The 22,928-nt window shown below is 40.9% G+C and overlaps 1 protein-coding gene across 14 annotated transcripts in view; it reads right to left on the reverse strand.

The window, feature by feature from the left end:
* Window positions 1–22,928, reverse strand: part of TMEM241 (transmembrane protein 241) — a 194,884-nt gene that overhangs the window by 126,631 nt on the left and 45,325 nt on the right. For all 14 annotated transcript variants that reach the window (XM_056521710.1, XM_056521714.1, XM_056521708.1 and 11 more), the window contains exons 8-11: window positions 9,568–9,616; window positions 8,668–8,713; window positions 8,521–8,556; window positions 1,167–1,201 (exon numbers count right to left, since the gene is read on the reverse strand). In XM_056521710.1, the coding sequence (XP_056377685.1) occupies window positions 1,167–1,201; window positions 8,521–8,556; window positions 8,668–8,713; window positions 9,568–9,616 (166 nt within the window). The remainder of the gene's footprint in view (window positions 1–1,166; window positions 1,202–8,520; window positions 8,557–8,667; window positions 8,714–9,567; window positions 9,617–22,928) is intronic.

The raw sequence follows: 22,928 nt of genomic DNA on the forward strand, positions 1-22,928 counted from the left end.
CATATTGTATATGTGAATCAATATATAATTTATTTGGAACGTCTATTTTGCTTACAAGCAGAGAGCTTCAAAGTTTTGGAAAAAAAAAGCAAAATTTTCAAATTTTTTATGAAATGGAATTTTATATGGAAATTTATAAGTAAAAGCATCCCAGAGTTATTCATGCTTAAAGTGACAGTGGTCAGATGTGCAAAAAATGCTCTGGTCCTAAAAGGGGTACTCCGGTGGAAAACAATTTTTTTAAATCAACTATTGCCAGAAAGTTAACAGATTTGTAAATGGCTTCTATTAAAAAAATCTTCCAGTACTTTTTAGCAGCTGTATGCTAGAGTGGAAATTCTTTTCTTTTTTAATTTATTTTTTGTCTTGTTCACAGTGCTCTCTGCTGACACCTGTGTCCGTGTAAGGAACTGTCCAGAGCAGCATAGGTGTGCAATGGGAATTTTCTCCTGCTCTGGACAGTCCCTGATACGGGAATCAGGTGTCAGCAGAGAGCACTGTGGACAAGACAAAAAAGAAATTCATAAAGAATAGAATTTCCTCTGTAGTATACAGGTGCTAAAAAGTACTGGAATGGTAAAGATTTTTTAATAGAAGTCATTTACAGTAACTTTCTAGTACCAGTTGATTAAAAAAAAAAAAAAATTCCCACCGGAGTACCCCTTTAAGGTGAAAATAGGCTTGGTCCTTAAGGGGTTAAAGGGGAATTCCGAAGAAGCAAGCTTTGCATGCAGAAAGATCTGACACATGCTCTCTCTGCTATAGCAGTGTCTCCTAACCAGGGTGCCTCCAGCTATTGCAAAACTACAACTTCCAGCATGCCCGGACAGCCTTTGGCTGTCCGGGCATGCTGGGACTTGTAGTTTTGCAACAGCTGGAGGCACCCTGGTTGGGAAACACTGTGCTACAGCCAAACCTCTGTGTGTCACAGTGTGCAGCATGGTAACCGAGCTTGTGTCACTGATATTTATAAGATACAGTGCGCAGGGGATTACTGTGTGTATCAGGACATCCGCATGTAGCAGTAGTGCATGTAGCACTGGCAGGCAGCACAGATTCCTTGCTACATCCGCCAATTCCCTGCTGCAACATGTCGATGCACTGTAATACACAGGGATCTCCCTTCCCAAAAGACAATGGGACAAATTATGTTATACTTTACTTACCAGTAGGATGTGAAGCAAAGGCCAAAAGTAAAACACTGCAAAACAAATACACACAAAAATAAATATTCTACTACTAAATACTCTCTACTTTATTTTTATATATTTTTAGGAGTACAAATATAAGAATAATATAATATATTTTTACATTTCCCCAAATTCCTTTTATCAATATGGAGAAAGGGTGAGACATAAGTATGTAAAGGGATATTTCAGAAAGTCAGTTCAGAATTTGTTATCCTACGTACCCTACTGACTTGTGAACATCATAGAAGCATCTCTCTTTCAATCTTTTTATTGTTATCATAATGTTTAAACACATTAACAAAACACCTAAACAATACGTAGTAACATCAGACAATACAACACAACACTTAGTTCCAGGTTTCAGATCTTTTAGAAAAGTTGACAAAAATAAAATTATACATTAAATCATACGGTAGAATGCTTAAATGGGCACTGTGAAATACCAAAAATTGCTGGCCGGTCATTCAGAGCTCCCGGCGGGGGATTTAAAAACGAAAGTTTCAACAGTATATACATCGCAGAGTAGCGCAGCATGCCGCTCGCTCCCCTGATTCATAATTGCTGATCGCATCGGGTGTCAGAATTGAGACCCGGCGCGATCAATCCTTCAGCCCCTGTACTACTACCCCCCAACATGGAACAGACTCTGTTCCATGATGGGGGTAGTAGTACAAATACTAATGTAGCCTCCCCAGCCAACGGGAGACTCCAGCAGCCGGGGAACTACTACCACCATTATGGAAACTAGCCTGTTTCATGATGGGAGTAGTAGTAGTCCCTAAGCACTGCAGGAGTCTGCTCAGAAGTAAGTCAGTTTCTAAGGATGCTGCAAAGCAAGGAACAGACATGCGCACAACAAGTAAGAAGATTGGTGCTGCAGAGTCTGTTCTGAACAGCTATTGGCTGATCATTAGCCAATGACTCCACAACCGATGACTCAGTGAAAAAAAAAAGTGCAAATGTGATTACCATATTCATGAAGGGCAGGGCAGAGCGGCAGCTGGAAGGAGGTGCAGCAGAAAACGTCACAGCTGAGTAAGTGATGTGGCGCTCACAACATGGCTGACAACACTGAGTGAAATGTGAGCGCCAGTTACGGGAAGCCAGTAACAAACAGTATCTTCTGGGAAGATTTGAAACTAACTATAAAAGAACACCATTAATACATATGAAGAAAGTGTGGAGTAAGCTACTACTTGCAACAATGAGTCACGGTGCTATGATACATGGACCGAGGTCATTAGTGAAGTGCTTCCTGGAGGTGCTAAGCTATAAAAGGTGAAAGGCATAGGATCCCAGGGAGAAGCCTTGGGTCCAGTTTGTGCATCAATATAATGAGAATATAGTAGAAAGCGTCAACTCACCAGCTCGTACATCTGTTCCTCCTCTCCCCTCCACGCTGTCATGTTACAGATTTTAACTATGTATGAAATGAAGTATTTAAGATTTTACCCTCCAAATCCTAGTGAGTTGCCGCTTTCTACTATATTCTCGTTATATTTAAACACAAAAGACCACCAGACAAGGAAAAGAAACCAGGCACAGAACTGGTAAGCTAAATATTATTTGTACCATATAACTAAAAAAGAACCACCTGACAAACCATTTAATACCAGCTTCAGTGAGAAGGAAGCATCTAGATGGCAGTTTCGCTTCCCATAAATCAATAAAAAAAATAAAGGGAACACTTAAACAACACAATGTAACTCCAAGTCAATCACACTTCTGTGAAATTATAGGCAATTAGCAAGACACCCCCAATAAAGGAGTGGTTCTGCAGGTGGTGACCACAGACCACTTCTCAGTTCCTATGCTTCCTGGCTGATGTTTTGGTCACATTTGAATGCTAGCGGTGCTTTCACTCTAGTGGTAGCATGAGACGGAGTCTACAACCCAAACAAGTGGCTCAGGTAGTGTAGCTCATCCAGGATGGCACATCAATGCAAGCTGTGGCAAGAAGGTTGGCTGTGTCTGTCAGCGTAGTGTCCAGAGCATAGAGGCGCTACCAAGAGACAGGCCAGTACATCAGGAGACTTTGAGGAGGGCGTAGGAGGGCAGCAACCCAGCAGCAGGACCGCTACCTCCGCCTTTGTGCAAGGGGAGTAGGAAGAGCACTGCCAGTGCCCTGCAAAATGATCTCCAGCAGGCCACAAACGTGCATGTGTCCACTCAAATGGTCAGAAACAGACTCTATGAGGGTGGTATGAGGGCCCGACATCCACAGGTGGGGGTTGGGCTTACAGCCCAACACAGTGCAGGACGTTTGGCATTTGCCAGAGAACACCAAGATTGGCAAATTCACCATTGCGCCCTGTGCTCTTTACAGATTAAAGCAGGTTCACACTGAACACATGTGACAGACGTGACAAAGTCTGGAGACTCCGTGGAGAACGTTCTGCTGCCGGCAACATCCTCCAGCATGACCAGTTTGGCAGTGGGTCAGTAATGGTGTGGGGTGGCATTTCTTTGAGCACAGGATTAGGTATACCTGAAACTCAGGATCAATGTGAAATCGTAAGACATATAGGGTAGAAGGTAAATATGTATACAAATGTAGCAATAAAGTGTGAAAACACAAAACAAAAAAAGGGGAAAAGGAAAAGGTAAATACTGCAGTACAGCTAAATAGAGCCTTTAAAAGACACTCATGTCATTCTTGTCGTTCATCCCTGAATGAATGAATGAATACTAGGTGAATCCTAGTATAACTTATTAGTCTAACACCACAGTCTGGCCAAAGCATGTATATATCTAAAGGAAATTGTGTGACTTTATAAGAAATCTGAAGAACATTATAAAAATAGGCATAAGAATGATTAAAATGTACTACATATGGCAGCGTTTTCCAATCAGGGTGTCCCAGCATACTGGGAGCTGTAATTTTGCAACAGCCGGAGGCTTCCTGGTTGAAAAACACCAACTTCCACAAAAAAGAACTAGGTTGGTGTTTCACAAATTGACTTCACCATAAAAAAAATAAGAATCACTTAGCTGAAATATAAAATACCGCTCCTAAACACGAGATCCTGTTGGAGGAGTTCCTTACTGATTACTATAATCCTACCACATTCCTGTGGTTCTCAGCAATAGCACAGCCCGTCGTCTATTAAAACGAAATTCCTGCGAACTGATTCGCCCACTGTGATATCACCTCATAACTTCATTCTACATGACTTGCAAGGGCAGCCATTTAACCAGAGACAGGAAACAGAGAAAACATTTATACAGGGCTATATCAAAATTTTCTAGAAAGGATTTCCCTTTGGGCATTTAGAATTCTAGTTCTACTAAAAAAGCTGTAAGGTTTAAAATAACATGAACAGTAGGAAAAAATTGCGCTCTTTGATATCATTTAGACTTGGGTTTCATTTACTGGATCTACAGTAATTCTGGTAACCCCCACCCCTTTCCATTTATAAATAGGGGCCAATACATTTAAATGGCTTAGTTAACATTTTAATTTATTTTATATACACACATTTTTTATGCTCATTACAGCATGATCCAACATATCTGGGCTGGTATGGTTTTTATCTAATAGAATTCTTAGTGTTGAGCTTAGAAGCACATGTTCTGGTTTTTAGCATAGTTTACAAAGACATACGGTATTTGTCCTATTTATTATTTATTTTTAATTTATTTATTATCATGATTAATAATATATATGCATGTATGTGCGTATGTATGTATGTGTATATATATATATATATATATATATATATATATTATTATTAATCATGATAATAAGCCCTAACAAGCACCAAGCACACTGCACTTCATAACATTGAAGGTCAGTGTTATCAAGGGTCCCATGAGTGCATGCTACAATATAATTTAAGTGGGATTTTGATAAGTCCCCCATGAGGCCCCATGTCTCTACAATAAACATGAGCTGTTTAAAGTATCAAGAAATGTCATGGGAAAATAGGAATGTGCTGTAAAGTTCACAAGTGGCTTTCACGTCTGAATTATGATAACACAATTGTACAGGGTACTTTATTTTTGACATTTTAAAGTGTACTACTAAAATTGAGTTTTTATACATCGTAAACCCCTCCTTTAAAGGGAACTTGTCAGCTGTATTTGCTGCAGACACTGTTAGATATGTTAAGACTCAATACTCAAAATGTATACAAATACAATTATGTGGCTAATCTGACACTTCTACCCAAGGTGCCCCCCCAAAAAATAAAAAAAATAAGAAAACCAATATATTAGCACTCTAAGGTCAATTGGATTTAGGGACACACCGCAAAATTATGTAATAATATGTATTAAGATCCACACTACATTATTATGGATAGGTTACGGTAGTGACTCATTACAGTTCCATACAGATTAATAGAGACTGTTTATGGCACTGTGAAATATATCATCACTTTATGTGGAGAGAGCAAGATAGAGAGACAGATGTAGTATTGTGATGGTCTATATGACAGAAGCGTAGCGTGGTGGGTGCAGGGGGGTCCGGCCGCAACATCTGGGGGGGCACGCTCTCCGGGATAGGAATACTTCTTTTTATGTGCCCGGGCCGGCTCCCGTGTGTGGCTGCAGGCGGGGGCAGACCAGAGCATATAAAAACTAATACTGTATACTAAAAACCAGGGGGCCTCCAGCTGTTGTGAAACTACAACTCCCAGCATGGCAAAGGCTGTCCAGGCATGCTGGGAGTTGTAGTTTCACAACAGCTGGAGGCCCCCTGGTTTTTAGTATACAGTATTCGTTTTTATATGCTCTGGTCGGCCCCTGCCTGCAGCCACACACGGGAGCCGGCCCGGGCACATAAAAAGAAGTATTCCTATCCCGGACATCCCTGTGTCCCGAAAAATCTTTTCGGGACATAAGGATGTCCGCCGGTCACTCACCATTCCCCGGCCAGCGCGCATCCTCCTTCGGTCCTTCGCTTCTCCGCCTCTATGGTTGTACGCACGGGATGTCACATACAACCATAGAGACGAAGGACCGCAGGATCATCGCAGGAGGACACGCGCTGGCCGGGGCCTGGAAAGTGACCGGCGGCGCGTCATCTTCTTCAATGTTCCGGTCACCGCTCCCCCGGTCCCGGCACCTACTGCTATGGTCCATGGGCCATAGCAGTAGATGTCCCCTGGGCCGGAGGAGCGGTGACCGGATCACTTTGGGGGCAGCAGTACAGACATACAGCCTCCAGCCATACACTGTATATGGCTGGAAGCTGTATGTCTGTGGGGTGGGGGGGAAGCTGCCTACTATTGTGGGGGAACTGCTGACCTAATGTGGGGGGCGGGGGTTGAGCTGCCTACAAATGTGGGGGGAGCTGCCTAATATTGTAGGGGAACTGCCTACTATTGTGGGGAACCTGCCTACTATTGTGGGGGAAATGCTGACCTAATGTGGGGGAAATGCTGACCTAATGTGGGGGAACTGCTACTATTGTGGGGGAGCTGCTGACTATTGTTGGGGAGCTGCCTACTATTGTTGGGGAGCTGCCTACTATTGTTGGGGAGCTGCCTACTATTGTTGGGGAGCTCCCGACATAATGTGGGGGAGCTGGCAATCTAATGTGGGGGAACTGCCAACTTAATGTGGGTGAACTGCCAACTTAAAGTGGGGGAACTATACTGCCTACCTAATGTGGGGGAACTTTACTGCCTACCTAATTATATACAGATTGATATCTTGCACTTCTATTAAAGAATTACAATTAGAGGTACAGGGTTGAGGAAGTTGGCTCCATCTAGCCCAGTCTTGGATCATCTCCAGGGTATGGTTCCATTTTATGTTTAGTTTTTGTTCTTGATATTTTTTGTCGTTTACGATTGTTGTGAGACGACATATAATAGCATGGCCTATGCTAGGTTACTACATTTGTAGATTTGTATTTATAGACCTGCTGAAAAAGCGGAGAATGTGTAATGCATGTTCGCACTCAATAAAGTGAAAATAAACTTGTATTTAGATGCATTTTACTTTAATTACATCAGTATTTTCATAAACAATACATGTGCTTAGGGGGTAAGGGTTTCTTTAACTAATCTAGTGGAAGAGACTCGAGTGCTAAAATCCACGGGTTAGGGGGCGCAAATGACTTGCCTTGCCCCGGGTGCTGACAACCCACGCTACGCCACTGCTATACAATATTATTTTATTTGCTATTTTATTGTTTATGAATTATCAGAATGGTTCACAAGGGCCCTGTGACCTATCAGTAATAGTGTATTGTGGATAGGAATACATTTTATGCTGTGTTCTTAAATCCAATTGACCTTAGAGTGCTAATATTTTGGTTTTCACTCTTGGACAGCTGTTATGATAAAAAATCAAAAACTATCTTTCCTGGAGATTATGTGGTCGCCAAACTTCTTTTTATTCCTTAACCAACTGTCAAGGAGACGGGCCAAGCTACTCAAGTGCCAAAGCCTGGCACACCACATCGCTCGCCTTCCCCTCCCAGCTCCTCCTTCATAGAAATACAGTGCCCTATAAATCAATCAACTATTGAGGGGCTGGGAGGTAAGGGTAAGCAAGGTGGTGTGCCAGGTTGTGGCACTTGAGCAGCTCGGCTCTGCCGTCTCAACGCTTGGCTTAGAAATAGAAAAAGACAACCACCATCAGCTCCAGGAAAGGTAAAGATTAAATTTATAATCTAACAGCTATCTAATGGTCTCTGTAGCTCAGAGCTGAAAATACAGCTGACACAAATTTATAAGTTTTGTATTATTTTACGACTTTAAGTAAAGTAGTATGGTTAAAATTATCCTCTACTGAACCCTGTAACTAATTTTTTTATACATGGGGGACAGTTTTTATTCGTTTTTTATGGTATATGAAGTGATGAAAAGTCAGAAGTTTTGTAACTATCCAATAAAGGATGAAGACAAACTGGACTAATCTGCAGATGCAAAAACAGAACAAACCCTAAAGTAAAAATCATTTTAGTTTCTTAAGCAAAAACAGTGCTTTTTTTTTTACCTTAGAAACCATACTTGAAAACAAATCGCTCATTGTTTTATATTGTGGCCTTATTTTTATGTGTCCACTGAAATTAAAGAGAGTGGTCCAAAATCTCTTGCTGTACATTTGGCGTGGCTTTTTGTGCATTTTGGCGCGGAATTGTACCAAACCATTGTACCATTGGAGTGTTTTTTTCATGTGTGAACATGCTCTAAGAGTTGGAAGGGCTTTGGACTGCCAGTCTTGCTCCCTGTACAAAGCCATAATGCAGCCCATTTGCAACCATGTAACTCTTTCTGTCCGCTGTAGTATTTGCCAATAGAAGCAATGCTATGAAAATGAATTTACTTATAATAATACTTACACAATAGCGGAACTATAGAAATGTTATACATACCTGAAAACATAGTTAATATATTGCTGATCGAGGTCACTGTAAAAAAAAAAAAGAAGAAATGGCCTAAAAAAGTTGTGTTCTACATGACGCTGTCTAAGTTTTCTGGATGTAAGGCAGGTAAGGAAATGGAAAAAACTGACCACTCACCTTAGTAAACTTGTCTTATGAGACTTCTGAAATACTTTGTAACATCCTGATAAAAGGTAAAAAGTGGAAGTGATGAAAATGTACACAGCATAGTCACTCTATATGATTCTGTGTGCTAGCAATGATATCACTCAAGGTCACGCCTTTCATCTATAAGATGGGACAAGGTACCATGATACTCTGCTGACTTTACTTCAAGAAAGGGACATAGAAATATAAAGGGTAATGTGGTACTGGACAGCCCTATGAATGTAGGGAGTGCTTTATGGAGGGGGCTCACATCCTTCTTCAGTACAGCTGCACAAACATTCACTTATAGATACCCTAACCATAAAGGGTCTGTCGATGACATTGAAGCTTAAAGGGGTATTCCAGGAAAAATATATATTTTTTTAATATCAACTGGCTCCAGAAAGTTAAACAGATTTGTAAATGACATACTAAAAAATCTTAATCCTTTCAATAATTATCAGCTGCTGAAGCTGAGTTGTTGTTTTCTGTCTGGTAACAGTGCTCTCTGCAGACATCTCTGCTTGTCTCGGGAACTGCACAGAGTAGAAGCGATTTGCTACTAAACTGGGCGGTACCAGAGACAGGTATCATCAGAGAGCACTTAGACAGAAAAGAACAACTCAACTTCAGCAGCTCATAAGTACTGAAAGGATTAAGATTTTTTTTAATAGAAGTAATTTACAAATCTGTTTAACTTTCTGGAGCCAGTTGATCTATATTAAAAAAAAAAAGTTTTTTCCTGGATAACCCCTTTAATTTGACTGAATATCTTTCCACTACACCTGCGGGAGGAAGTTCCTGACTACTATGTAGACCAAATACTGTTATCACATGGATTACATGGTTGTAGTAGTATTCTCTCAGTACACTATAATTATTCTGACTTACCTGAGCAAGCCAGGTGAATGAGAGCCCAGAAATAACCGTCTACATCAAACTACAAAGAAAAGTAGATTGAAATATTACATTACTTATAAATCTGTAACAATGGCCTCAGGTTATCATATTTTTAACATACAATTGACTTTTCTGCACCATTGTAACTTGAAACCCGACTCAACATACAGTTCTACGGACAGTTCATATCTGCAAAATGTGTCAATGGCTGGAGAGCTGACCAATTAGAATGGGCATTCACTGGTAAAAAAAACACCATTACTGAAGTACATGCACTGAATGGTTGTCTGGTAGCGCCCCCTACAGTACAGGGAGGTATTACATGTTCTGTACTATTTACCTGTGCCAGGTTTAGCTGCTCCTTTGGACATCAGGTGAGGACGGCTCCTTAAATTTCTTTTTTGGGACACTGTGTATACTGTAGAGGACCCTGAAAAAGCTCCTGTCCTCTACATAGACATTGGTTTAAGCTTCTAGCAGATCTTTATTACTTTTATATGTAAGGACTTGCTTTATCGATTGGTATGAGTTGCCAACATTTTTGTTCTTTATTCATCCCTTTTTTTTTCTATTTTCTATTTATGGAAATTACCAGGTTTCCATAAAGTTATGGTCTCAACATACAATGGTTATCCTGTAATATATGAATATTGTGACCTGAGGGACCACTGTTTAGTCTGTATATATAACAGATTTGTAACAAGATTCATGCATTTTGTATAACTTGAAGCTTCTCTAATCTGACTGTGGATTTATAATATAACTATTTATATAAACACATAGCTAAATTACTTTTATTACTATATAAGTAAATCATCTACCTACCGGTAGAGGTGAGCTTTCTGCAAAGTGCAGGGGCGCTGCCTTCCGGGTGTCGCTCACCCCCACCGGCAGGATAGTAAATGAATTTGCATATACAGAGAGAGGGGCGGGCTGGGAAGTGAATATGGAGAAGGCCGGGAAGCTCAGCGAGTCGGCTCCCCGCCTCCATTGCACACAGGAGTGTAATAGCTACAGACATGTAAACGGGAAGACCTTCAATTAAAAAGGAGTAATCCCTCTTTTTACAGCCATTCTCCCGCACTATAACCCAGTGTATGGATTTAATGCAGGTGAACTAGCGCTCAGCTTATCTTTAAATAAGACTATCACCTCAAGATATATAACCTAGTAATGTAGTTTTGTTACAAACTGTACTGGCTTTAGCATGCTTTTGTGCAATTCTTCCCTGACAGGCCAGGAAGTTGTGTAGCTCTTTTATAGTCCATCCCACCCCCAGCAGGATGTCACCACATCCAGCCCCTACAGCCTACATCACCATCTTTCTGTCATAAACATATCTTATTGGAATATTTAGGGAGAAATTGCTGTTTACAGCATGCTGTCATGTGCTGAACAATGTCAGATCGAGGAGCACTGAAGCGATAGTCTGCTGTGAAATTAGATATTCTGCAACAGATGTTTTTTCTAATACTGGATAACCCCATTAAGTGAGGAAGCATAAATCTGCAGAAACACTGTTTCCACATATAGTAAAGTTCAAATACAATGGCCAAGACTAAAACAGTCTAATTCTTAGATAAGGTAAACATAGAAGAGACAATCTATGCGTGCGCCAGATCTATCAATGTGGCTCAGACTGTCTGCTCAATCTAGTGCTCTCAATCTAGTGTCTAGTCTACTGGAGACCAACTATTAGTTGGCTTAAACTGTGCCAGAATCGTTGCACAATTTTGGTGCACAGTGTTGCATCTTAGGCTGTACCTTCTATTGTTAAAGTCACACACCCTTTGTTGTATACAACAAGTGTCTAAAAACACGCAATAAATGTTGGTGCACAGTAGGTAAGCCAGTTTTTTGGTGCAACTTGTGCCAAGATTCTGGTGCACTTTGTATAGGAAACCTGGGCATTAATCACATGGTTTGGTGTGGACATTCAGTTATAGAAAATTCCCTGCTTTTCTACCATGTGTGCCTGTACCCAAACACAAAATCTGTGTTAGTGTTTTTTTTCTTTAATGGTCTACTCACACGTACAGTATTCTCCGCAGATTTGATGTGCAGGATTTGATTGCAGATTTCAATGTAAACTGAATGACTGAACACAGCTTCAAATCCGCGCAGAATACTGTACGTGTACGTTCTTCCTCCATCCTTGTGTTACTCCTTATGAGGTTGATCCATTGAGCAGAAACACAACAGAGACACTGGTCCAAGCCCAATTAGGTTAAAGTCTTAAGTGAAAAGAAAACGTTTGAATGCTGTTATGCTAGAGGAGCTCCACAGTAAGTATAGAAGACGTAGCATGTTCTTTATTTTAGCTAATTCATTATGATCCACACTTGGTTTTGGCTTCAAAACTGCGCAGAAAAAAACGGAGAAAAACTGTATTGTGTAAAAGCACCCTCCTTGCTCAATGATCCTAATGTGGTCCAGATACAGCCCCCATAAAAAATAAATAAATTAAAAAAAAAATCTAGTTTTGACATGCCATGGGTCAGTATATTCCTTAAAGGGGTACTCCACTGTCCCAGCATTCGGAATATTTTGTTACGAACGCTGGGTGTGGGGGTCGTGATGTCAAGCCATGCCCCCTCAATGCAAGTCTATGGTAGGGGGCGTGGCATCCGCCACGCCCCCTACCATAGACTTGCGTTGAGGGGCGTGGTGTAATGACCCCTTCCCCTTGCACCCAGCATTCTGAACGCTGGGGCAATGGAGTACCCCTTTAAATTCTAAACACATAAAGACATGAAAACAGAGCGCACCCCCTAAGGGTGCGTTCACACGGAGTAATTCAAGAGGAATTTACTCTTGAATTCTCCGCTCCAAATTAATTCACATCTCCTCTGCCCGTTGACTTTAATGTTTTTCCCGCTGTCCTGTTCCCACTGCAGAAATTCTGCTAGCGGAATTCCGACACTGAATTCCGTTCCACTTGAAGAAAGAACATGGTCATTCTTCAAGCAGAATCCGCTAGCAGAAATCAATTGAAGTCAATGGTAAAAAAAAAAATTCTGCCCGACATCGTATTCGCATGGAAATGGCTGAAAAACCCTTCACTTCTTTCTCCTCCATTTCCGACCGAAAATAGAATTCTTTTTTCCGCCCGTAAATTTTCCGGCGTGAATTACTCTTGATTTACTCAGTGTAAACGCACCCTAATGCAGAATCCATTGATCCATTGATAAAAGATAAATTAGCAATGGTATTGATGAAAATATGCAGAACCTTTAATATTATTATAAGCACTGGTATTTTGAGACGTAGAAAGAAAGGACTGTCATATGCAACAGAACATGTGGCCAGTCAGCGCACAATTCATGACTGCACAGAGTTTCCCTAATTGGACAGATTGATTTCCAGTACTATAACAGAGCCCCCTCTCACACATGCCTTCACCGTAACCAGCTTCATTACTTATATTATAACTCCGCATGGAACTTGTGGAAATTATAGACAAATGCTCTTGTATTCTGGTAAATGTTCAGAAACTGCAGTTTTTAAATTGTTGCTGAATAACTGGAAATCCATGTGGTGCCTTCTGCATTGATATGAAGTACACAATATTTATGGGGATTGAGAAAAAAAATGTCATTCGCTTGGCTTCCTTTGAAAAAAGCCCCGCAGTGTAACATGCAGCGTGTGTAATTACCACTTCACATGGAGTGCCAGGAAAACACTGAGCACAAGACAAACAAAAGCTGTAAAGAAAAATACATACTGCTTATTTATTTCTAAAATCATTTCATTAAAAAAAAAGATGGCATACCACACGGAGGAACATACCGGTATATTCTCTTATTTATTACATACACTCATATGCATGTTCACTAGGAACAGGCATGCACTTTGCGTGCAACAGGTAAGTACACATGCACACTCACTAGAAGCAAGCATGCATGCACACTTGCTACCAGACACCCTTATGAACAGAAGAAATTAACAGGTAACCAGCAGTCGAATGAGTCTTCAGATTTATTGGTGACTGCTGGCTACTAGAGATGAGCGAACTTACAGTAAATTCGATTCGTCACAAATTTCTCGGCTCGGCAGTTGATGACTTATCCTGCATAAATTAGTTCAGCTTTCAGGTGCTCCGATGGGCTGGAAAAGGTGGATACAGTCCTAGGAGAATCTTTCCTAGGAATGTATCCACCTTTTCCAGCCCACCGGAGCACCTGAAAGCTGAACTAATTTATGCAGGATAAGTCATCAACTGCCGAGCCGAGAAGTTTGTGACAAATCGAATTTACTGTAAGTTCGCTCATCTCTACTGGCTACCTGTTTGCCTTTTTCTATTCTTTTTGGAGTTTGTGCAGTGCAGCAAGGCCAGGTGAGCGGACTATTACCTCTCTTGTTTGAACCCTTTGGAACGCCTAGAGGTGGAAACTCATTGCATACAGTCAAATATTATACCTATACACCCAAGTCTGCATACATTTGGACAAACATATTTACACTGACCCTTGAACATTTAAAGGGGTACTCCGGTGGAAATGTATTTTTTTTTTTTTTTTTTATCAACTGGTGCCAACAAGTTAGATTTGTAAATTAATAACTTCTATTAAACAATCTTAATCCTTCCAGTACTTATTAGCTGCTGAATACTACAGAGGAAATTCTTTTATTTTTGGAACACAGAGCTCTCTGCTGACATCATGACCACAGTGCTCTCTGCTGACATCTCTGTCCATTTTAAGAACTGTCCAGAGTAGGAGAAAATCCCCATAGCAAACATATGCTGCTCTGGACAGTTCCTAAAATGGACAGAGATGTCAGCAGAGAGCACTGTGGTCATGATGTCAGCAGAGAGCACTGTGGTCCAAAAAGAAAAGAATTTCCTCTGTAGTATTCAGCAACTAATAAGTACTGGAAGGATTAAGATTTTTTAATAGAAGTAATTTACAAATCTTATTGTGTTTTAACCGTTTTTTTTTAACTACATTTTACTATATTACACACAAATGTATCCAGAATCACGATATCTTTATATACAGTTTATACTATATATTTATTCATCATTAACCCCATATTCACAAGCAATCCAACTATTCTTACAATTTAAATAAGTACATACATTTTTATACATGCTTCTATTTTTCACATTTTTTATATTTTAGTTATCAATTTTTTACCAATTTTTTATTTAATAATTTTTTTTATTGTTTGCTTCTATTACTATGTTTGCTCATTTATTGCCATATTGCAGCATACAATTATAACATTTTAGTTACTGATGTTGGTATTCATGTGCATTAGAGACAACTTTACTTTTCTGTCTCCATTCTTGCCACAATTTGAACTTTTATATAATTTACAATATTAGTTCCCTATGTTTAGTCTATATTTTTTTTTCTATAAACATTGACCTTTCATTAAAATCTACATTTTCACTCACTCCGTTTGCCTAATCAATTCCTCATTCTCCACACCCTTTTCCAACCAATTGAATGTGACGCCCCCCCAACCAAAAAAGTGAGGAGTAAGAACTATATATATCCTAAGAAATGATCATTCCACTATTACTTTTAGCTGCTGAAGAAAGGTCCCAAGGAGGACCTGAAACGCGTCCAGCCTTAACTACCACTACAAGTGCCACAATATCCAATTTTACCTCTCACAGACAAAGCACCAAGGATCATTACTACTCCTGTTTCCTTCACTGGACAGGCACATAGCACCTATTATTAGGACACAGCTTGGTCGTTACCCACAGAACAGCTGCAGTCCACACAAAAGGAGCCCACTACCATCACTGCCAAATCGGAGACGGCCGAGTCTCCAGGAGTGGGCCCTCTGTGCTAGAGCCGGGATCGCACCAAGACCAGCACACATCTAGTCAAGGTACAAATTCTATCTTAAACATTTGCACATCGATCCGTGACTGTCTATTACACTTATTGCTGCTACACTGTGAGACGGCTGAGTCTCCTGCAGCAGGCTCTCTGCCTAGGAGCCAGGATCGATTTTGTGCATGAATGAAAGCTCACTTTACACTTACCTTGAAAGTTGATACAAACTACTACAAGTTGGATACAATTGCAACTTGTGCTGTTGCGCTCTGCATATCTATACCCACACTTGGATTACAGTATATCGGTATTTGTCAGAATCTGCACTAATATTTATTACATGCAATGAGATGAGAATTTATTCACTCGGTCTACAATTAATTATACCAGGAGTACAATTCTGAAGTCACTTGGTATAAATTAGTATAACGTGTATAATACATTATATTTATATTGTTTTATTCCATTAAATATACACAGATTTTATCTTACACTATCTGTAGTCTAGCTGACCTACAAGGGCCCTGTAGGTCACAGACCACTATAATATTTACTATTAATATAATTTTTACTATTAATTATACATTAACCTCTTAAGGACCCAGGACGTCCCCGCACCCTGGGCTTTAAGGACCCAGGACGTCCCCGTACATCCTGGCGTTTTCCAGTCCCTGCCGCGCGCCGGGCAGAGATCGGAACCGGATGCCTGCTGAAATGCTTCAGCAGGCATCCAGGGCAAATGCCGAGGGGGGCCATGTAGGCCCCCATGTCCGCGATCGCCGCAAATCACAAGGGAAATCGCCCTTGCGATCTGCGGCGATACTGGGCTGATGGGGTCTCTGGGACCCGACCGCCCGGTAATTTTGCATGATCCTGGCTGTCACAGACAGCCAGGACCATGCTAAAGGATAGGAGCGAGGCTCCTCATATCCCCTGCGATTCTTCAGTTAACTAACCGACCAATCGCAGGGGGGGGGGGGGGGTTGGGGGGGGGCGGTTACTTCCTCCTGCCCTGCCCGGCCCCTTGAAATGCGGAGAGGACGGGAGGAAGCCCGGAGGACGCGGCGGGGGACGGGGGAGTGCTGGGGACCGGCCCCGGTACTTACCTCGTCCCTGAAGACCCGGATCCCGGCGATGAAGACGGCGGCGACAGGTGAGTTCCTCTTCAGCCGCGGTCGGGCCCTTTACAGCAATACACGTTGCTGTAAAGCGACATGCATTGCTGTATTGGGACCCTGTATACGACAACTCCCAGCATGCCCAGACAGCCCTTGGTGTCTGGGCATGCTGGGAGTTGCAGTTTTGCAACTTCTGGAGGTCCAGAGTTTTGGGACCACTGTGCCCTTCCAGATGTTGCAAAACTGCACATCCTAAGCATGTCCTTACTGTCCAGGCATGCTGGGAGTTGTAGTTCTGTAACATCTGGCCCTTCAGATGTTGCAGAACTACAACTCCCAGCATGCCTGGACAGTTTTGGCATACTGGGAGTTGTAGTTTTGCAACATCAGGAAGGGCACAGATTGGGAACCACTGTATTAGTGGTCTGCAAACTGTAGTCCTCCAGATGTTGCAAAACTACAACTGCAAGCATGCTAGGAGTTGTAGTTCGGCAACATCTGGCTCTAAAGATGTTGCCGAACTACTACTCTTAGCATACCTGAGAATGTTTGGGAGTTGTGGTTTTGCAACAGCTGGAGGCACACTGGTTGGGAAACATTGTCTGTTTCCTAACTCAGTGTTTCCCAACCCGTGTGCCTCCAGCTGTTGCAAAACTATAACTACCAGCATGCACTGATAGACTGTGCATGCTGGGTGTTGTAGTTTTGCAACAGCTGGAGGTCCCCCCCCTGTGAATGTACAGGGTATATTCACATGGGCAGGGGGCTTACAGTGAGTATCAGGCTGCAAGTTTGCGATGCAGCAAATTTTGCGCGGCAGCTCAAACTCGCAGCAGGAAACTCGCTGTAATCCCCCGTCCGTGTGACTGTACCCTAAAAACACTACACTACCACAAAATAAAATAAAAAGTAAAAAACACTACATATACACATACCCCTACACAGCCCCCCTCCCCTACCCAATAAAAATGAAAAACGTCTGATACATGTTTCCAAAATGGAGCCTCCAGCTGTTGCAAAACAACTGTCCAAGCATGCTGGGAGTTTTGCAACAGCTGGAGGCACCCTGTTTGGGAATCACTGGCGTAGAATACCCCTATGTCCACCCCTATGCAAATCCCTAATTCAGGCCTCAAATGCACATGGCGCTCTCACTTTGGAGCCCTGTCGTATTTCAAGGCAACAGTTTAGGGCCACATATGGGGTATCGCCGTACTCGGCAGAATTGCCTAACAAATTTTGGGGGTCTTTTTCTCCTTTCACCACTTATGAAAAGGTGAAGTTGGGGTCTACACCAGCATGTTAGTGTAAAAAAATAAACTTTTTACACTAACATGCTGGTGTTTACCTCTTATCAAAATGAAAAGTATAGGGCAAGGGGAAAAAAAGCCCCCCAAAATTTGTAATGCAATTTCTCCCGACTACGGAGATACCCCATATGTGGGCGCAAAGTGCTCTGGGGGCGCACAACAAGGCCCAGAAGGGAGAGTGCGCCATGTACATTTGAGGTGATTTGCACAGGGGTGGCTGATTGTTATAGCGGTTTTGACAAACGCAAAAAAAAAAAAAAACACATGTGACCCCATTTCGGAAACTACACCCCTCATGGAATGTAATGAGGGGTGCAGTGAGAATTTACACCCCACAGGTGTCTGACAGATCTTTGGAATAGTGGGTGGTGCAAATTTAAAATGTTGTACAGCCCACTGTTCCAAAGATCTGACAGACACCAGTGGGGGGGTAAATGCTCATTTTACGCCTTGGTACGTTCCTCAAGGGGTCTAGTTTCCAAAATGGTATGCCATGTGGGGGTTATTTTGCTGTCCTGGCACCATAGGGGCTTCCTAAATGCGACATGCCCCCCGAGCAAAATTTGCTCTCAAAAAGCCAAATATGACTCCTTCTCTTCTGAGCATTGTAGTTCGCCCGTAGTGCACTTCAGGTCAACTTATGGGGTACCTCCATACTCAGAAGAGATGAGGTTACAATTTTTGGGGGGTATTTTCTGCTATTAAACCTTGCAAAAATGTGAAATTTGGGGGGAAACACACATTTTAGTGAAATTTTATTTTAATTTTTTTACATATGCAAAAGTCCTGAAACCCCTGTGGGGTATTAAGGCTCACTTTATTCCTTGTTACGTACCTCAAGGGGTCTAGTTTCCAAAATGGTATGCCATGTGTTTTTTTTTTTTGCTGTTCTGGCACCATAGGGGCTTCCTAAATGCAACATGCCCCCCAAAAACCATTAAAAAAAAACGTACTCTCCAAAATCCCCTCGTCACTCCTTCGCTTCTGAGCCCTCTACTCCGCCCGCCGAACACTTTACATAGACATGAGGTATGTGCTTACTCGAGAGAAATTGGGCTACAAAAATAACAATACATTTTCTCCTTTTACCCCTTGTAAAAATTCAAAAATTGGGTCTACAAGAACATGAGAGTGTAAAAAAATGGAGATTGTGAATTTTCTCCTTCACTTTGCTGCTATTCCTGTAAAACACCTAAAGGGTTAAAACACTGACTGAATGTCATTTTGAATACTTTGGGGGGTGCAGTTTTTATAATGGGGTCATTTGTGGGGTATTTCTAATATGAAAACCCTTCAAACCTGAACTGGTCCCTGAAAAATTGTGAGTTTGGAAATTTTGTGAAAAATTGGAAAATTGCTGCTGAACTTTGAAGCCCTCTGGTGTCTTCCAAAAGTAAAAACACGTAAATTTTATAATGCAAACATAAAGTAGACATATTGTATATGTGAATAGAAAAAAACTTTTGGGAATATCCATTTTCATTACAAGCAGAGAGCTTCAAAGTTAGAAAAATGCAAAATTTTCACATTTTTCATCAAGTTTTGGGATTTTTCACCAAGAAAGGATGCAAGTTACCACAAAATTTTACCACTATGTTAAAGTAGAATATGTCACGAAAAAACAATCTTGGAATCGGAATGATAACTAAAAGCATCCCAGAGCTATTAATGTTTAAAGTGACAGTGGTCAGATGTGCAAAAAATGGCCGGGTCCTAAGGTGTAAAATGGCTGGGTCCTTAAGGGGTTAATAAATACATTTTACAAATAAATTAATTTTATTTCAAATATTCACAGACCTTCGAGCCCCAATTTCTTTATCTAATTTACTAATCTGTTTTAAAGGGGTATTCCAGGAAAAAAACTTGATATATATATATATATATATATATATATATATATATATATATATATATATATATATATATATATATATATCAACTGGCTCCAGACAGTTAGACAGAAAAGAACAACCTTAACTTCAGAAGCTCATAAGTACTGACAGGATTAAGATTTTTTAATAGAAGTAATTTACAAATCTGTTTAAGTGCTCTCTGATGACACCTGTCTCGGGAAATGCCCAGTTTAGAAGCAGAAAGGAATAGAGACGGCGACTCTGGCCCGATTAAGTACAACTAGTGCGAAACGGCTGCTGTAGCCTCTGTTCTCGTGTACCCCCTTGCATGTCTATTCCCCCCCCCCCGATGTGAATATCGCTTATCAATAAAGAAGAAGTAAGGAAGATTGGGTGAGTTGCCGTCTCTTTATTCCTTTCTGCGCCTAGAGTTTTTTGTAAACTAATGTATATAAAAAAATTACGCCTTTGCGTTTCATTATGATGAAGTTGTTTAAACAAAATATTTCCTATACGTACAGTAAAGCTACTGTATACACAGAAGTCAAAACAGACCGGAATAACAAGCAGACCATATTATATTCATTATAGCAAACCCAGAATGAAAGTGCATTAGGATGATTGAAACTATACGGATCATTTACACAAGCGGAGAATAAGCCTACTCCATGTATACAGCAATCTGTCACCGCACATTAGATCTGATGTAACGTCAACAGTGGCCGCAGTCATTACTGAATTAAAGATTCTCCACGGGAGAGAATAAGATACAGATGGTCATGTCTGAAATATGATTTCTAAGTTCCATTACACTGGGTAAAAGGAAACCAGTCTCCGAACTCCGCTTAGTACTGTAAAACAAAATAAAATCTCCATTTCAGGGCTCTCTGGTGAAAGTTCGTCTGTGGAGGCATGAGGTGTATTAAAACAGCCATCTGCCAGCAGTATCAAAGTTATCAGGCTACAGCACCGTACGGTAAGTAAAACCAGGGGTGGGGTAAGCCACATATTGGGAACAGAACTAAGCCAATTCATGGAAGCAGATTGAAAGCATTTAACCACAAATTCAGGATTTAACACTATGAAGATCTTACCTTTAAATGTTTCCTATCGTCTCAATGTTTTCACATTTTACACTTCCCTATACTGCTATAGGTCTTCTACAGTTTCGTTAAAAATATATTACAACAGACAACAATAATGTTAACAAACATACGGTAGAAGCAGAACCCTTCTGTGAAGTCCCTGGTACATTTCATCTTTAGGGGTCTTGGTCCGTCTTACCCTCACCAAGGAACAGCTGGTTGGGTAAACAGCGATGACAGCGCCACAACTGGGTTCCTCCAGCTAACAATAACACTTCGGACTGTTTTTGCTCATTTAACTGGTTATCTTTACAGAAATCCCAAGTAAAGACCTCTATACATGTCTCAATTATTGTTGTTATTGATTTGATGCACAGGATTTTCTGCTGCAGATTTCAATGTAAACTAAATGACTGAACACAGCTTCTAATCCTGCGCAGAATACTGTATGTGTGAATAGACCCTTAGGGTCTATTCACAGATTTGATGCCCAGGATTTGAAGCTGTGTTCAGTCATTTAGTTTACATTGGAATCTGCAGCATAAAATCCTGCGCATTAAATCTGCACAGAACACTGTACATGTGAATACACCATAAAGTGGTACTCCAGTGTAAAACACATTTTTTAAATCAAAATCAACCGGTGCCAAAAAGTTAAACATATTTGTAAATTACTTCTGTTTTAAAATCTTTATCCTTCCAGTACTTATCAGCTGCTGTATACTACAGGAGAAGTTGTGTACTTCTTTTCTGTCCGACCACAGTGCTCTCTACTGACACCTCTGTCCGTGTCAGGAACATTCCAGGGAAGGAGAAAATCCCCATAGCAAATCTCTCCTGCTCTAGACAATTCCTGACATGGACAGAGGTGTCAGCAGAGAGCACTGTGGTCAGACTGAAAAGAACACCTCAACTTCCTCTGTAGTATACAGCAGCTGATAAGTATTGGAAGGAATAAGATTTTTAAATAGAAGTCATTTACAAATCTGTTTAACTTTCTGGTACCAGTTAATAAAAAAAAAATAATAATAATAAAAAATTCCACCGGAGTACCCCTTTTAAAAACATGCCATGTGTAAAACCACCATTACGACCCTTTTACATGAATGGATTACATAAAAAGATGATATCTTTAGCTGGCAGCACAACTCATGTGGATGTACTGCAAACACTAATGAAAATAAATGGTCACACAAGTCCCTAACTATTGTCCAGTGAAAATGCTCCTTTTACTTAGCGGCAGTCAATTTCCTATATTATTAATCTGTAAACAGTAATTTACTGTTCTGAAGCAGATGATCCTGCGGTAGCATCTTCTCTTCTATGTCACACAGCAGACTGCAGTGACAGAAAAGAACCATCTCGGCAGAGGGGACAGTAAGGACTGAGTAGGGTGCGACTTTGTACTTAGGAAGTACAGCAATGTAGTTTCCAGTGGTGAGAAAGTGATCAAACAGTGGGTAGGAGGGGAGCGTTTGCAGCACTAGTTTTGCATATCCAGATTATCTTAATAGCATCAAGTCTAAAAAAAAATAAAAAATCTTGAACTTAATACCTGAGAAACCTGAAACACACTAACAAACTTAGTGGGGCATGTTGCAATATTTTTACTTCTTAAAAAATAAACAGCACATGGTGAAAAGGGCAAAAAAATACCAAGCTTAAAATGTACCTGTCACCAAAATAAACTTTTCTAAACTACCTCAGGCTATGTTCCCTAACTACTCCTAACACTCCTCCCACCATTAAAAAAAATTCAGAGCTTTAAAAAGTTGTGTATCATACCTTTCTTCTTGCTCACATAGTGCAATCTCCCAGCAGGAGAAAGTGGGTGTTTCCCAGCAGGCATGACATCACTGAAGCCTGCTGGGGGACCACTTCTGTCCTCACATCTTTGTAGTGCTGTGATGAATAGTAGACCTCAGGCTGTATGCATGTTTTAGTGAGGCTCTGTGCATTTCAGTGAGGCTCTATGGAGCTGTCAATCAAGCTCAGTGCAGAGAAACATTTCCTGAGTTTGGACTCCTGCCAGGCTGGGAGGAGACCTAACTCACTGTATTAATTGTGGCAGGGAACAGAACAGAGCAATCTAGTGGCTGTTTTTTCCATTACATTTTAAACATATTTATGTTGATAATTTAAAAAGCATGTGAATGGGAAAGTGTCTGCTAATTACACAAGGAACACTATA

This window comes from Hyla sarda, chromosome 5, assembly GCF_029499605.1.
Source record: "Hyla sarda isolate aHylSar1 chromosome 5, aHylSar1.hap1, whole genome shotgun sequence".
NCBI classification, from domain to species: Eukaryota; Metazoa; Chordata; class Amphibia; order Anura; family Hylidae; genus Hyla; species Hyla sarda.